We start from the raw sequence: 12291 nt of genomic DNA on the forward strand, positions 1-12291 counted from the left end.
GGATATTTTACCTTATGTAAATTCATTCTGTTCTTTACCACCTCGTCTTTTTGCATTCTTAATAAACAGGAAATACACAAGTTCCTGGTGTATTTATGGGTCAGTAAAACGGACCCATACCCGAAGCATTTTTATTTGTTTTTAAATAATTAAGTGCCTTATTATAATTACAATGCTTACAACAGGAATTTTTTCAGACGCCCTGGGGCCATTTGGGGGGGGGGGGGGGAGGGCTGCACCCTACATATTTTTTTTTTTTTTTTTAGAGTGAAATGACGTTATGACGGTGCATTATGACTCTTCAAGAAAAAACAGGAATAAAGTCATTAATCAGATTTAACAACAAGAGCTGTCAGAGGACAGTGCGCTTGACTATTCGAGTGCTTGACAGTATAACGTAAGCCATCATGGGGAAATTGTTCATATTCAATAAGTTATTAGACAATATTTCAAAAATAAAAAAAGGAAAACAAAAAAATATTTTTGTTGGGGGGGGGGGGGGTGAGAGGGGGTATAATGTGGGGTGTGGTCATTTATTAGAGGATCTTTCGAAAGAAAAAAAAAATGAAAAAAAAATTCTTTTGGGGGGAAGGGGGGTGGGGGGTGAGAGGGGGGTACAATGTGGGGTGGGGTAATTTGAAAGATGATGTTACAAAAAAAAATTTGGTGGGGGGGGGGGGAGGTTTTTTTTTTAGGGGGTAGGGGGTATAATGTGGGGTGGGGTAATTTATTTGATGATGCTAAAACAACAAAAAAAATTGGGGGGAGGTTTGGGGGGAGGTTGGGGGGGTACGGGGGATGATGAGAGGGTGGTATAATGTGGGGTGGTTGATTGTGGTAATTTATAAGATGATGTTTAAAACAAATAATAAAAAAATGGGGGGAAAGGTTGGGGGGGGGGGAAGGGATTCTGGGTAGGGGCGTGGGGTATTGTTTGGGTGGAATCCATTGTGGTATTCCGGTAAGTGTTGTTTTGTCAAAGTAATAATAAATGTGATCATAAATAAAGAAGTTATGGCAATTTAAGCAAAATGTTCAATTATCTAAGTGTAAAACGGTGCCATAATTATGTCAAAATGCTTGATACAGTTGTCTGCTCTTGTTTATAGGTTGGGGTGATGCTGGTAAACAAGTATGCAAAATATGAAAGCAATATGTCAAAGGATATAGGAAAATATTTGGGGTAGTACGCAAAGTTTAACAAAGATTTATCAATAATATGCATATTCTTAGTATAAAAGGGGCAATAATTCTGTCAAAATGCTTGATACAGTTGTATGCTCTTGTTTATAGGTTGGGGTCATGATGGTAAACAAGTATGCAAAATATGAAAGCAATATGTCAAGGGACATTGAAAATATTTGGGGTAGTATGAAAACTTTAACATTTGCACGCTAACGGAAACAGAAACGGCACGGAAATGGAAACGCCGACGCTGGGGTGAGTAGGATAGCTCCACTATATATATTTCATGTATAATAGTCGAGCTAAAAATTGTTTTAACCCTTTCCCGCATAGATACGAATAATCGCGTCTTGATCGATTCCTTAATACATCCGTATGAAACCATACTTTTTATCTATTACTGCCAACTTACTACTTTTACAGTTGTTACTCATTACCCGATAATCCTGTAAAGTCCATTATTAAAAAGACATTCTGATAAATATTTACGATAAAAGTGCTCAAAATTTCCAAGAAACACAAACATTCACCATTTGTTGTCAAATTTTGGCATATATGTTACTGTGTAAAGATGTGATAAAAAACGACCAATCGGGGCGTTTTTTTTCCACTAAACATGTGTAAATTGCCTGATGTGATGTTCCCCTTTTTTTTGCATTATAATTATTATATCTCAATCATATTTCAATTAGATCTAACAAAGTATGTACTATCATAAAATGATTTTATTCGTATAATTTGATAAATTAGAAAGAATTATATTAAATTAGTTTTTCCCAAATCAATTGACTTTTCACAGGAAAATATGCCAAACTCAAAATGGCATTTTTTCCCCAAAATGACAAAGAAAAGGTCTGACAAAGGGTCTATGTTACCTTTTGCGTAGTCAGGTCATCCTTGTCCACCACATCCTCAGCATCCTTGTCCTGACTCAGCAGCGACTGTAGCAGCAAAATAGCTTGATGTATTTCTTGTATGTATATTTAGGACTCACACAAATTAATAAAAAAAGTAATTAACACACACACGATTATATAAATGTAATGAAAATCAATAACAAATGTTCAACAGCATAAAATATGGCAAATTAATAAATATTACATCAAGTGTTACCTTTCTGTAAACATTGCATTCAATATTAATATATACTCCTCCAAAGATAACTTAAACAATTTCATATTTTATAAAAAAAAGTATTCATCCATATACATTTCTTACATGACATCATGGTGGTTATAGAAATGAAAGTCTAAAAATAGCCTCAGTTGCTACGTACATGTGCATCTATGTACAAATATTACATGTTCAGTTAAAATGCTTTGTTTTTTCATGCAAGAACTTTATTTTACAAGAACTAAATTTTAGGACCATAATGGCATAAACGTTATGACAACATAACATAATATGCATTAGATCTAATGTTCAAACAAAAACCCTCACATTGTATAATCAGATAACAATATGTGTACATAAATTATTTGTATCTTTTAACTACACACTACAATGTTGGTATGCTAAACAACACATTGTCATTGAAATACTAATCACTAATTACAACATATACATACATGTACACACTATTCCACTCTGAACACCAGGATGTTGTCCAAAGACTGTCCCACAATGATGGATGATGTGGTGCTGCTGTAGCAGACTGACCGTGGGCTCCTCAATCCATCCTTCTGAGTAGCCAGCGTAGCCAGCTTACTCTTTCCCTCCCAGCCCACCTGTAGTACAGTGTGGGGCCAGCCTACACAGACCAGCACCTGGCCTGCAGGGGTCACATGTAGACCAGTTGGCCACTCTCGTGCTGGGTCTGTGTATATAGCCAGGAGTGTGCCATCCCTGGCCAGGGTGAGAAGCTTGTCCTGCCAGTGGTTGGTGATGTACAGCCTGTCCCCTGTGGGACTCACAGCACACTTGTATACTGCAAAACAGAGTAACATCAAGATATTGAATTACTGTCAATGTTAAATAATCTTATTAAACATACTGCAGTGATATTGTATTACGCATATGTTGCTATAAAGAGGCCTTTACACATCTAAAATATATGCATACATTTCAATGATTCAATAGTTAAGTGTGACATTAAACTTCAGTAGCAGAAGTATTGTGTTAACGTTTTGACATGTTGAAGTGCGACTGGTGAGTTAGATATGAATTGAATCAAAACAATTACACAGATGGAAACAATTACACATACTGAAACAATTGCACAGTTCTATCAACAGGTAAACATATTGTACATGTACAATCATTTTACAACCACAAAATTAAGACAGGGTCAGAAAGTGTCTCTTTCCCAGGAACTCAGTTTCTATTTATAGACATGCCATGTAGTGACAGTCAATATACTTCATTACTCATGTTTATAAATCAATATTTCTGAATCTTATTTTGGCTACAATGTATTGTAGCATTCAAAGGGCACATATCGCCTGTTCAGCGCAACACTGTTCCAACTCTATTTTTCAAAATTGTTCAGGAAGTAGAAAAAACTTGCCTTTATGTATACTATATGAGATCCAACACATTTTTTGTCTTATATTACTACAACATATCATTTCAATATGTTATTCAACATAAATGAAATAATATTACAAACTATAAAAAGATATTTATCATTATTGGAGTTAGAACAGTTTTCCCACTATAAATTTTAGCAATTGGGAACTTTTGTTTGGTGCAAAACTGTTCTAACCAACATTTCAGTGCAAAACTGCTTCTTGGTTATTTTTCTTAAAAAAGAAGTTCTCAAACATGGAACATAAATAAACATTTCCAAATAATAAAATCAAGGGTTGAAACTTTAATACATTACAATACTGTGAACATTGTATAGCCTTAACAATTTATAACATGAACTAGTTTCTATTTGAATTTCATAAATCATATACTTATAAAATATCTATGCCATTGTATTATGTGAATTTTGAGTAAGACATCAAACTTGGAATGGGAATCATTTTTGTGATTTTCTCAAACAAAACTGTTTATTTCATGTTCTAAATGTTTTTGTTTTTAAATATTTTATCTATAGGTTTAGTATAATAAGAACTTTTCCATTAACAGTAATGGCATTTTTATCAGTTTGAATGTTTTTTTAAAATGCTTTCATGCTTGCATCAGCTTCATCTTTTTATGATAGCAAAAATCCAATGAAACACCGGTTTCAAAGTAAACTTAATTTATTTGATGCCAGTCGATTTGTGTCTATTTTACTTACATTTTAGTCTATGGTTGATGTCTTATTCTAACTTCAAATATAAATATTTTCTTTCATTCCTCTAATTTTAACCATTTTAAAGATTCATCCACATCAATATATTGGAATTTAAGAAATATTATTCTATACATCTTTAGTTAGATGTATCAATGGTGTAAAAATTGCGTTCATTTAGGATAATTTTTATACATGTACTGAAGTATGAACTACTTTTTTCGGCGTAGCTGTTTAATGTCACTTTTCACCTTAGATGACCTTCATTCATGATAGGTCCGAAATGAATAAACCCGAATTGTGCATTGGCTAATAATACAAAAATCACCGTAAACATTGGTAGTCTGGTTCCCAGACTAAAACATTAGATGCATATCATTTGAACTGAAATATGAATATAGTGTAAATTACATTTAAATTACAATAAATTAAAAACTGTCATGACACAAAACATCCTCTAATAATTACATCGAAACGTTTCTTCTTAGTTTACGAAGCAGTATAGCATTAATCACATGTCTTTACAATTAAAAGAATCTATTGTTAACATGCCGTAGCTGCCACACTAAACACTACAAAAACAGGCTAGATTGCACTTTACCGGTACGCATTTGTATACCACTATCAACAAAGCGGGGGTTTGGGGGTGGTAGACCGCGATACTAAGGAAATATATTCCAACATTTTGTTCATAGTATTTCAGTGGCGAATATGTTTTCTTTTCCTATTGAAACTAATGTATTACTCGTTCAATTATGAAAACCTAGTCATTACAATCCTTATTGTCAATAAAACATACAATTTCACCTCTTCTTGTTCTTCATTTGTATTTGTTAATACATTAAAATATATTATCTTATTATCACTCACTACCTTCATTAAAATACATGGTCGCTTCATTCCATCTCCTTTCACTGGTCGCAAACATTACAACATCAACGCCTTATATCTTTTTAAAGATATTTCTTGTTTAACTTAAATAAATTAGCTATGAACATTATGATTTTGTTGTTTGTTCTTGAGTCACTCTACATTTTCGGACATCCCAATTTTAGACAAAATAATTATGCTTCGTGACTTAATTTCCGGACGTACTGGTTTTCGTCCATAATTTTCGGACAGTTAATTTTAAAATGCCATTTTACCAGAATTCTTCCCTTTTGCGCTTCTTGTGACACTTCTGGTGATCATGCGTTTTTACAACCGGATAAAGGTAATAAAACTTGGCAGACAAATGCCTTAATGCATTATGTCCATTACATTTGCGTTATTGGGTAAATAACTTTGTTTACCGGTAATAGATAATGGTTTCACCCAATAGCTTAAGTTAATCATATAAAAAAAAAAGTATACTTTATGGCGTGGTATTTGGCAAGAACGTGCTGTCATTCATTTAAACAATTGACTCTTTACACATTGCATACCGGTATCCGATCGTCAATTCAATGTTTTTAGAGTGTCTCTTAATTTTCCGAAACTTGTATATCTGAATATTATTTTAATTTAAATATTATTTTTAAGTGTCCCAAAACTTTTAAGTAATTACGGTATTTAAAATAAAACTATTTTTCAAATGCAGATAACAATTTAAATAACTCAACTGAGGCTACACTTTTTGTGTAGTGCATTGTTGAAACAATGTAAGTGAATGGTTAATTTTCCAAAAAAGTGATGAAGCTAAATAATTGATCGTTTTTTTCATCAATGAATCAAACCTTATTTCACATTAATTGTGTAGTCACAAGTGTTATTTTGCATGTTCGTCTATTATGTATATTTTCTCTAAGAAATCATGCGACTAACTATTTGAAACTGTTATTTTGAGTCCCAAGATATAAGAAGTAACGCCCTGACGACTTATGCGGAAGACCCATTCACAGTGGTTAACACAATGATAAAAGCATCATGGCGATGAGGCTAGTGATCTTTAGCACCATATATGTTTTAATGTTTAATGTAACAAGCAAAGTTTACAAAGTACTTTTGGTAATGAATGAATGCAATTAATATATTTGACTTAATTTATGGAATAAGCACAGGTTCATCAGGGTATGATGCTATTTTTCTCACTGATTGGTACCATGTGTAACAATGTGACATAGATGTATTACAGTCAACAATATTCCTATGCAAATTTCTCACCAATATTGCTAATAATCAAGTTTATTCTGAGGACAATAAGTTGAAAAACCAAAATAAGAATTTGCATCAAGGACACAATTTTTAATTCTAAACAAGTATTGCAAGAATTATTTTGAACCTGATATATTATCCCCAATGTCCTTGGTCAGGCAATATTACAACTTGAGCAAAGCAAATCTTTTGTGAAAACTGTTTTTGAGAATAAATTGTGTACAAGCATGAATAGGTCATACCTTTTATATGATGTGAACACAAATTGAAGCTAACTTCAAGGTCCCATAACTCAAGAGAATGTCTGACTGCAACCTGCTCTTATTTAAAATAAGGATCACCATAAAGACAAGAAATTTTAACTAATTGTACTGCAAACCCCAAACATGTGATTTAATTCAGACATCTTCATAGTCATTTATATGTTTTGTTGATTTCCAGCCAGTAATTATGGAGAAATAGATTAGCAAGATACTACTAATAGCCCTACTGCTACTGCTTAACTACTACTAATAATAAAGTAATAATAATAATTGTAATAAAACTGATACTTTTTAGAATTAATTAATTTAAATAGTATTGTTATTATTGTTACCAGTATTGTAATGAGATACCGTTTTTAATGGTATTTAAAGGTTTAAAAAACACATTCAAAGTGTAAACAATTGCTATGGATATAAATGTCTAATACAAATTCATGTATATAACAAAAGTGACACCATAGTTTTAGTATGATGTCATTATTCAAACAAAGTATACTGTAAAAATTAAATCTACGACAGTATTGCACTGAAAATGTAAGTGATTCTGGTCATTTTCTTATGTGCAACACTGTACCAACTCAAGTTGGAACAGTGTTGCACTGATCATTACAGCTAAATTGAGTTAGAGCAAAATGCCAACTGGCCCTTTTTGGCCCCAATTTTAAGAATATTGTTGAAATTCATTTTGAATAATGTGTATTTATTAAAACCAGTTACAAAAACATAAAAATGTCATTTTTGTAAAAAAATGGAGTTAGAACAGTTTTGCGCTGAACAGGCGATATGAATTATAGAACAAATATTTTATAATACATCAGCAGGTTTTCTGCTATTACATCTGAATTTTATTTTATAATCATCTCACAAAGTAAATAACTATAATTTATATGATTTTTTTCAAAATAACAAGATAAATGCCTAATGGGTAAATATCTGTTGATTAAAAAAAAATCCCAATTCGGTTCATTTAGTCATTAAAAATCTAAAATTTGTCATTGTGTGGATTTAAAAAAAACACTATTTGACTAGACTCCTTTTCCCACAATGGCTAGAAAAATCCCTGTGTACATAATAGGAATGTTATTAGGATGAATTCACCATGATTCTTACCTGATTTATCTTCATAGAGTCTGCAGACCTTTTTGCCACTCAATGTGTACTTGTACAGGGCAGTACGGGAGCAGATATACAGGTCTCCCTGATGGTGGGCGATACCTCTACATGTATGTTGTAACTCAAGCTTTCTACCTGGAGCGAGCTGGCTCTGGGTGACTGATATAAACTGGACCTCATGAATGTTACTAGCATTCTTATTCATGGCCACTGCAACCTCACTGGGTGTGATCTGACACATGTCCCCTATATAATAAGTCGCATCCCAGTGACTCACCACCTGGTACTGCTGGTTCAGCAGCTTAACAGTATAATTATTGCTGTCTGCAACCAAAACCTGTCCATCTGGGAGAGCACATACTGCTTCGATCCAGCATGTGTCTGAATCACTTGGCATTTTCACATTGTGCACAGTCTTCCCATTCACAGAGAACACATAGTTTGGAAAGTTCTCTTTGGTAAATGTATCAGACTGTTGTATTTTTTCCTGACATTTTTTTCTGGCAATAAAAGAGAGTTCATGTCTACCCAGTACTTTCTGTATGGCGTAATGGAGTTGTAATAATTCATCGTGAAGCCTGACGCAGCTGTTTCTCACACTCATGAGAGGAGCTTGCTTAAGCTTCAGCTCTTCTTTTTTTTCCTTAACAGTGCTTTTCTCAAAATCAACTAATATAGAGATGATTTTCTCACGAATGTCATAAAATTTGTTTTGCTCATGTGTTTCATTCACTGTACTGTTTTCACACATGTGTAAAAATGTTTTTATATTCAGACGCATGCCCTCCACCATATCTTTCTCATGTTCATTGTATGAAACCTTAAGAGACCTCATTCTGTCCTCCTGGTAGGTCTCAAACTGTGCCACGTGCAAAAGAGTATTTTGTGTTCTGACAGAAAGTTTTTTTATTTTGGTTGATTTCATTTTGGAAGCCTGAAGTATTGAGGTAACTTGAAAGCACAGTCTGAAAAACAAAAAACAGATTGTAATGTAATGCTCAGACAATTATGTTTTTAAATAGAAATTTTCACATATAGAAAACACCATACTTGTAAACAATATGTGCATACATACATTTAATTAAGACATTTCATAACACTGACTGGTAGGTTTTGGTAATTTAAGCATCCAGGATGCAAATACTACCTTAATCAAAATTGTACTAACTTGAACAGTAACTGTTGTAAGTGAATAACACATATATGGAGCCTGTACATGTATAAACCATCCATGAAAATATTGGCCACATGTTTAAGATGATGAACTTAGTTTATAACCAATAATGTTTATGTTCATAAAGGCTAAAACCAGTTCAAAAGTTCTTCGATAAGATGACACTGTATGTAGTGTACTAAATCTAAACAGTACAAAATGACTTGAAACCAATTAAGTCACATATATTTAAAAAAAACTAAATTCCTAAAGAATCTGTGAATGTTTATTCTGCAAACATAAAAGTCGATCTCCCTAATGAGAGAAATTGTGGCTTTTCATCTGATAGGCACTAGACCAAAGCGCTGAAGGCACTGGAGTTGTTTGCTATTGCATAATCTAAGATGCAACTCAATTTTCAAAATTAGGTTATAGCTTTTAAATTAGCAAGTTTGAAATAGAACACAACCCATTCAAATTTATAAAGAGTATTTGTTAACGAACAGATCGAGATGTGTGTGCACTGTTTATCATGCTATTTATGTTGTAGAGATTGTTCTGCAGGGAAATTAATGGATAGCATTTAACCATGAAATTAATAACAACATTGTGTTGCCTGTTGTTTACTTCAAATATCACTTTGTTGAAAGAGAATTAATTTCACCATGCTCGTGTTTCCTGTAGCAAATTGGCATTTAAAATAGCTGTTAGAATAAGCTTTGTTTTAGTTCAGTTAAATTTTAGGTTATATAGAGAAAGCAGCATAGACATGGAAATATTTTTAAAGAAACAATAGGAATAATAGAAAAGAGTTGTTTTAATGCTTTATATGAAAAGTAAAGTATATTGTGAAATATTTAAATAACTATAGTGTAATAATAAAAGTATAATATAGTTGAAAAGTGCAATAGCTTATGTTTATTATTTTTTCCTGAGGCGGATTTAAATAGAAACCTATAGAACAGAGATAACTTAGACAAAATAACAACATTACATCCCTTTGTTGACGTTCTGAAAGCATTATAACACAATATAATGAAAATGGTATAATGAGAACCAGTTAATATAAAATAAAATTTGCAAACACTCTCATATTAAATTTAAGGGGCCTTTTCACAGATTTTGGCATTTTTTTAACTTATTCATTAAATGCTTTATATTGATAAATGTAAACATTGGATCGTAAAAGCTCCAGTAAAAAGGTTTCGAACCAGTGACCCCTGGAGTCCTGCCAGAGTCCTGAAGTAAAAACGCTTTAGCCTACTGAGCTATTCCGCCGAGTACACATCCTTGATGTATTTTATACCTTATATAAGCAATCTTCGTAGTTTCACAAAATTTAACGACAAAAACAGAACTCTCCAAATTATTCAATCGTTTCGCGTTGCAACGCTTTATAAATTTTAGGTTCTAAAATCGTCAAAAGATGCATATAATGGCTATATTAGAGCACGGTTAATGTTCAGTATAACTGTTTCCTCACAAATATCATAACTAAAACGAAAACTTACGAATCTGAAACAACTTTTTTCAATTTTGTCAATTTACCTAAGCGTGAAAAGATCCCTTTAATCTTGTTTGAATATTGAATACCTATCACACACATAAAATGATTTCATGATGGAAATTCCCTTCACAAAACTTTATATTTTTTGACACCATATACAAAATCAAAATATAAAATAAGATATATAATGAAAATAAATAAAAATAAATATGCGAGCAATACTTTTTACTTATGAATAAGGTATTCATAAAGACAGCGCTGCTGATCCGTATACTGTTGGTGATGCATTACTTGTTACCCTAGCACTTAACACGGTATCAACAAGTCTCATGACCTTAAAATCGGTATACAATACTAATGCGCTTTTTCTGTTTGGCTGTTTTATCAGGCATGTAACTATAAATGACCTTTATGCCAGCAGGCATGAATACATACATTCAAATAGTTCATAGGCTGATTCGAGAAGCATCCCCTGAACTTTAGCTACATCACTGCGTTATTGCACTGTGCGTAAAGGATGTAACACTGTTCAGTGTAAGGAATTCCGATGATTCGAGAAACATCCCCTGAACTTTGGCTACATCACTGCGTTATTGCACTGTGCGTAAAGGATGTAACACTGTTCAGTGTAAGGAATTCCGATGATTTGAGAAACATGCCCTGAACTTTGGTTACATCACTGCGTTATTGCACTGTGCGTAAAGTAGGGCTGTCACGATTCACCGGTATATCGCGGTGTATGTCGTGAAAAAAATCACACCGCGGTACGGCGTTGCCACACCAGTTTTTTTAATATTATTATATTAGCACAGATATAAATACATTACATAATTATTTTGATATAGATATCGTTTTGAAAAATGTAGAAGCGATTCAAAAGGGCTAAATAAATAATCCGTTAATATCCAGGTCAAGCAAGCGCTTCCACTTGTAGATGTTTAACTTTCACGTTTAAAATACGGCCATGTATGGGTCCGTACCTTTTTTGGAATTAGGCACAGATTTCCTTTGCAAATAAGTTCATAATTATCCAAAAGATGTTTATTCTATTTCTTATTTTCTTTCTTTAGTATATCGATCATTCAAAGCATGGCACTTCCGAATCATGTTATCTTAAGATTCTGAATAAGTCCAGGAAGAGACAGAACGCTACGGATTTTCAATACTGGGCCCGCTGACTCCGCATTTTGAACATGCCCTTGAAGCGTTCAATTTACACAGATTGTAGTTACAGCTATTGTAAACAACATGGCGGACATTTTAGAAAAAGACGCGAACAATAACAATGACTACTTCTATCAAGTTTATTACAGTTTAATCTTTTACAGTTTCTAGTCATACTATGATACCAGTGTTTTCTGATTATTGAGTTTATTAAAGTTTGTAAAACTTGTTATTCTGCTGTTTTCTTCACAGATACATATTCTGTAAAATATCGCGGTACGTACCCCGATACAGTGTTGCCGTACCACGATATACCGCGGTACACTCACGGCGTATCCTGACAGCCCTAGCGTAAAGGATGTAACACTGTTCAGTGTAAGGAATTCCGATCTACTCTCTGAATGTTAGACACATAGACACACACTGTGGCCCAGTTACACTTACGCGTTAAAATTAGGGATGGCATCAAATACCTAAATCGGTATTCGAGTATTCGCAAACCCATTCAATCAAATATTTGAATATTCGCATAAAACGGCTGGATTGATTT

At 33.2% G+C, this 12291-nt stretch overlaps 1 protein-coding gene across 2 annotated transcripts in view; it reads right to left on the reverse strand.

The window, feature by feature from the left end:
• LOC127864276 (uncharacterized) overlaps positions 1 to 12291 on the reverse strand; it is a 213295-nt gene that overhangs the window by 31058 nt on the left and 169946 nt on the right. Inside the window, exons 2-4 of one of the 2 annotated variants that reach the window (XM_052403946.1) lie at positions 7915 to 8882; positions 2754 to 3112; positions 2061 to 2126 (exon numbers count right to left, since the gene is read on the reverse strand). In XM_052403946.1, coding sequence (XP_052259906.1) covers positions 2763 to 3112; positions 7915 to 8882 — 1318 coding nt within the window. In that variant the 3' untranslated portion in view covers positions 2061 to 2126; positions 2754 to 2762. The remainder of the gene's footprint in view (positions 1 to 2060; positions 2127 to 2753; positions 3113 to 7914; positions 8883 to 12291) is intronic. The other variant, XR_008041670.1, reaches the window with a different exon arrangement.

Source organism: Dreissena polymorpha, chromosome 1, assembly GCF_020536995.1.
Source record: "Dreissena polymorpha isolate Duluth1 chromosome 1, UMN_Dpol_1.0, whole genome shotgun sequence".
NCBI lineage: Eukaryota > Metazoa > Mollusca > Bivalvia > Myida > Dreissenidae > Dreissena > Dreissena polymorpha.